At 43.4% G+C, this 5,098-nt stretch overlaps 1 protein-coding gene across 1 annotated transcript; it reads right to left on the bottom strand.

The window, feature by feature from the left end:
- Nucleotides 1-1,017: 1,017 nt before the first annotated feature.
- On the bottom strand, nt 1,018-2,699 carry LOC127665232 (polyadenylate-binding protein 4-like). Its single transcript, XM_052157668.1, is given in 2 exon segments — nt 1,018-1,253; nt 1,256-2,699. Coding segments are annotated over 2 exon segments (1,680 nt in total).
- Nucleotides 2,700-5,098: the final 2,399 nt, after the last annotated feature.

The raw sequence follows: 5,098 nt of genomic DNA, 5'->3' as shown, positions 1-5,098 counted from the left end.
TGAAGTGTGGGGGAGGGGCTAAGGAGGACAACAACTGGAATATAAAAAGATTTCTTGCAAATATTTTAACATGTAGGACTACAGCTTTTAACATCTGAGATAATACTTGCTAATATGTAAAAACCACTATCTTATAGGTAGATAGGTAGATAGTTAGATATAGATAGATAGATGTGTATATATATATATATATATATATATATATATATATATATGGTTCATGCACGAAAGGAGATGGCAGACTGTGTCAGAATTATTGTCCTTAAATGATGATTTCCAGGTCCATCCATTTTCTTAAAGACAACATAATTTTATTCTTTTTATGGCTGATTAAAATTTGTGTATATTAATTGACATTTAAGGTGGCTTCATATTTTAGCTAATATGAACGATGGTGCAAAATCCATGGTACCCAAGTATTTCTGGATTAATTGCAGTTCCATTTTTCCATTCTTTTGAGGGACTGCCAATCTTATTTCAAGGTTGTCTTAGTTAAGGGTTTACTACCTTTAATTCCAGCTCTTGGGAAGCAGAGGCAGGCAGGATTTCTGAGTTCAAGGCCATCCTGGTCTACAGAGTGAGTTCTAGGACAGCCAGGGCTACACAGAAAAATCCTGTCTCAAAAAACAAACAAACAAACAAACAAAAAACAAAAATAAAAAGGTAGAAAAAGAAGTTGTCATCTGAGCCTCAACAGAACCCAGAACTGTTCTTTTAATTGAAAAATTCTGTCCGGCAGTGGTTGTGCATGCCTTTAATCCCAGCCCTTGGGAAGCAGAGGCAGGTGGATTCTACAATAAAACTAATAAAAAAATAAAAATAAATTTAAATAAAAACAAAAAAACAGCAAAACCCTGTCTGGAAAAACAAAAACAAAAAAGAAAAAGAAAAAAAGAAAAAAGAAAAAATTCTAGGTACTTCATAATTGACCTTTTGATACAAAATGACCTATTGAATTTGCAATTTTGTTCTAGGTGTAGATAGAGGTCCACGCTCAAACTAGGATATCTTCAAACCTTATCCGGATGTCATGAGGGGTGATTTGGCTTTTGGCTCTTTTTTTCTTGTTGTAGCAGCAGCAGCGCCCACCTCCTGGGCAGCTTCTTTCTCGGCATCATAAGCCTTAAGGACCTCCACAGCTTCATCCACCTTGGACCGCAGGGACTCGGGGGACTCGAGCATGTGCAGCAGCTCAGAGTTGTCGAGTTCCAGCAGCATCCCAGTAATTTTTGCAGCCATGTCTGAATGCATCTTTGCATCAGTGGGAACAAACGCTGGCCCAGCATCAGCTTCTGTTCCTCGGTGGGCACCGCGGCCAGCATGGAGGCAGTCAGGGGCTCCTGACCCTGCACTTGGACCGCAGGCTGGGGGACCTGAAGTGGCTGAATGGCAGGATGAGGGCTGTGGACGCTGGAGGCATCCTTGTGTGGAGCCACAGCCCCGGGAACAGTGGCAGCAACTGTAGCAGGAGGTGCAAGGGTTGGCACAGTTGTGGGCTGGAAGGCATTTAGGAAGGGGTTTGCAGGAACTGCTCTCATCTCAGCCATACGCTGCATATACTGGTTGGTCAGGTGAGCCTTCCGCTCTTCCTTCCCCTGGGCCAGGGCCACATACAGTGGCTTGGAGCCCACACGGCGTCCATTCATTTCGATGAGAGCTTTGGTTGCCTCTTCAGGAGAGGAGAAACAGACAAAGCCAAACCCTTTGCTTCTTCTTCCTTCTACCATCACCTTCGCACTGGTGATTGTTCCAAAAGGAGAAAACACTTTCCTCAATTTCTCATCATCAATGGTGTCATCCAAGTTCTTCACGTAGAGATTCACTCCCCGGTACCGATTGATCCTCCCCCGCTTCTGCTGCTCAAATTTCCGTTTTAATTTGGCCTGACGTTCTACTTTTTTCTGGGCACGGCCTACGAAGATGGCTTTCCCGCCCATTTCTTTTCCATTCATTTCTTCCACAGCCTTGCTGGCGTCTTCGTGTTTCTGGTAACTAACAAAGCCAAAGCCTTTGGACTTCCCACTCGAGTCTCTCATCACCTTGACACTTAGGGTCTTACCAAACTGGCCGAAGAGCTCTTTCAGAGCCCCATCATCCACCTCTTCTCCAAAGTTTTTGATGTAAACGTTGGTGAATTTTTTGGCACCAAGCTCGGCTTCGCGCTCTTGTTGAGACTTGAATCTGCCCACGAACACTTTGCGGTCATTGAGGATCTTGCCGTTCAGCATCTCGATGGCCTTGTCGGCGGCCTCTTGGGTCTCGAAGTGGACAAAGGCATAGCCCTTAGAGCCCTTCTCATCACAAACCACCTTACAGGACATGATGTTTCCAAAGGCAGAGAAAGTGTCGTACAGCGCCTGGTTGTCTATAGATTTGTCCAGGTTCTTGATGAAGACATTTCCCACACCAGACTTTCTCACAGAGGGATCCCTCTGAGCCCACATGATGCGGATTGGCCTTCCCTTAATCACTTCAAAGTTCATGGTGTCCAAGGCCCTCTCGGCATCAGTTGGCAGCTGGAAGTTGACATAGCCATAACCCAGGGAACGGCGGGTGAACAAGTCGCGGCAGATCCGGATGGACAGAACAGGCCCTATAGAGCTGAACTTTTCAAACAGCATGTCTTCCGTGACGTCCGAGTGCAGATCGCCCACATATAAGGAGGCCATCATGGGGTGGGTGCCGGCTTCAGCGTTCATCTCTCCAAACCTCACAGTCCCGAGCCGGTCTAGGAACACTTCTTACAAGACCTACTGCGGGACAAAAGGAGCTCTGAGGCAGGTGGCAACAGCAATGACCCCGGGGAGAGGCTGGAACAGGGACGATTCAAGGCGGGACGACTTGCACTGGACCCTGCAAAAGACCCAAGACAAAAGGCTCTCAAAAACAAATATGACCCTCTCTTGGTTTGTACTCTCTAGCTGTCCTGGCTTGGAACTTAAAAATTAATTAGACTGGGGAAGGGGGGGGGGCGCTGTGGCGGCAGCAGCAGCAGCAGCAGCGGGTCCAGCGGAAGGGCCATCATCAGTGGAACCAAGGTGACAGGGTCCAGGCAGGCCTTGTGCCCGCTACCACTGACCTTCGCTGGCCAGCAGGGCTGCAAATGGTAGCAGATTTACAGAGCCTTTCACCCCACAGAAGCCACATCAGAACTCCAAACAGACTGGACCTGAGCAGAAATACCTCTCCTCACATAATAATCAAAACCCCAAATGTACTAAACAAAGAAAGAATATTAAAGGCAGCAAGAGAAAAAGGCCAAGTAACATATAAAGGAAGACCTATCAGAATCACACCAGACTTCTCACCAGAGACAATGAAAGCTAGAAGATCCTGGGCAGATCTCATGCAGACTGTAAGAGAAGACAAATGTCAGCCAAGATTACTATACCCAGCAAAACTCTCAATCACAATAGATAGAGAAACCAAGATATTCCATGACAAAACCAAATATACACAATATCTTTCTATAAACCCAGCTCTACAAGGAATAATAGGAGGAAAACTCCAATACAAGGAGGGAAACGACACTCTGGAAAAAGTAGGTTAGTTACCTTCTTTCATCAAACCCAAAAGAAGATGACCACTCAAATATAAAAATAACATTGAAAATGGCAGGAAGTAATGATCACTATTCCTTAATATCTCTTAAGGTCAATGGACTCAACTCCCCAATAAAAAGACATAGACTAACAGACTGGATAAGGAAACAGGACTCTACATTTTGCTGCATACAGGAAACACACCTCAATGTCAAAGACAAAAACTACCTTAGAGTAAAAGGCTAGAAGACAATTTTACAAGCCAATGGTCTCAGGAAACGAGCCATAGCCATTCTAATATCAGATAAAATTGACTTTCAACTCAAGTCATCAAAACAGATACAGAAGGACACTTCTTACTGGTCAACGGAAAAATCCACCAAGAAGAACTTTCAATTCTGAACATCTATGTGCCAAATGCAAGGGCACCCTCATTCGTAAAAGAAACTTTACTAAAGCTCAAAGCACACATTGCACATAACACAATAATTGTGCGTGACTTCAACACTCCACTCTCCTCAATCAGGAAAACAGAAACTAAACAGGGACGCAATAAAACTAATTGAAGCTTTGGACCAATTGGACTTGACTGATATTTATAGAACATTTCACCCTAAAACAAAAGAATATACATTTTTCTCAGCACCTCATGGTACCTTCTCCAAAATCGATCCTATAATTGGTCACAAGACAGACCTCAACAAATATAGAAACATCGAACTAATCCCATGCCTCTATCGGAACACTATGGAGTAAGAGTGGTCTTCAACGGCAACAAAAACAACAGAAAGCACACATACACATGGAGGCTGAACAATACTCAATGACACCTTGGCCAAAGAAGAAATAATGAAAGAAATCAGAGACTTTTTAGAATTTAATGAAAATGAAGGCACAACATACCCAAATCTTTGGGACACAATGAAAGCAGTGCTAAGAGGAAAACTCATAGCCCTGAGTGCCTCCAAAAAGAAAATGGAGAGTGCGTACACTAGTAGCTTATAACAACACCTGAAAGCCTTGGAACAAAGCTAAGTCACCCAGGAGGAGGAATAGACAGGAAATCAAATTCAGGGCTGAAATCAATCAAGTGGAAACAAAGAGAACCATACAAAGAATCAACAAATCCTGGAGCTGGTTTTTTGAGAAAATCAACAAGATAGATAAACCCTTATCCAGACTGACCAAAGGGCAGAGAGAAAGTATCCAAATTAACAAAATTAGAAATGAAAAGTGGGATATAACAACAGAAACTGAGGAAATTCAAAAAAATCATCAGCTCCTACTACAAAAGCCTATACTCAACACAACTCGGAGAATCTGGAGGAAATGGACAATTTCCTAGACAGATACCAAATACCAAAATTAAATCAGGACCAAATAGATCTTCTAAACAGTCCCATAACACCTAAAGAAATAGAAGGGGTCATAGAAAGCCTTCCAACCAAAAAAAGCACAGGACCAGATGGCTTCAGTGCAGAATTCTATCAGACCTTCAATGAAGACCTCACACCAATACTCTTCAAACTATTCCACCAAATAGAAACAGAAGGAAC

Source organism: Apodemus sylvaticus, chromosome 14, assembly GCF_947179515.1.
Source record: "Apodemus sylvaticus chromosome 14, mApoSyl1.1, whole genome shotgun sequence".
Lineage (NCBI taxonomy): Eukaryota > Metazoa > Chordata > Mammalia > Rodentia > Muridae > Apodemus > Apodemus sylvaticus.
This window is presented reverse-complemented; position numbering and strand designations above follow the sequence as displayed.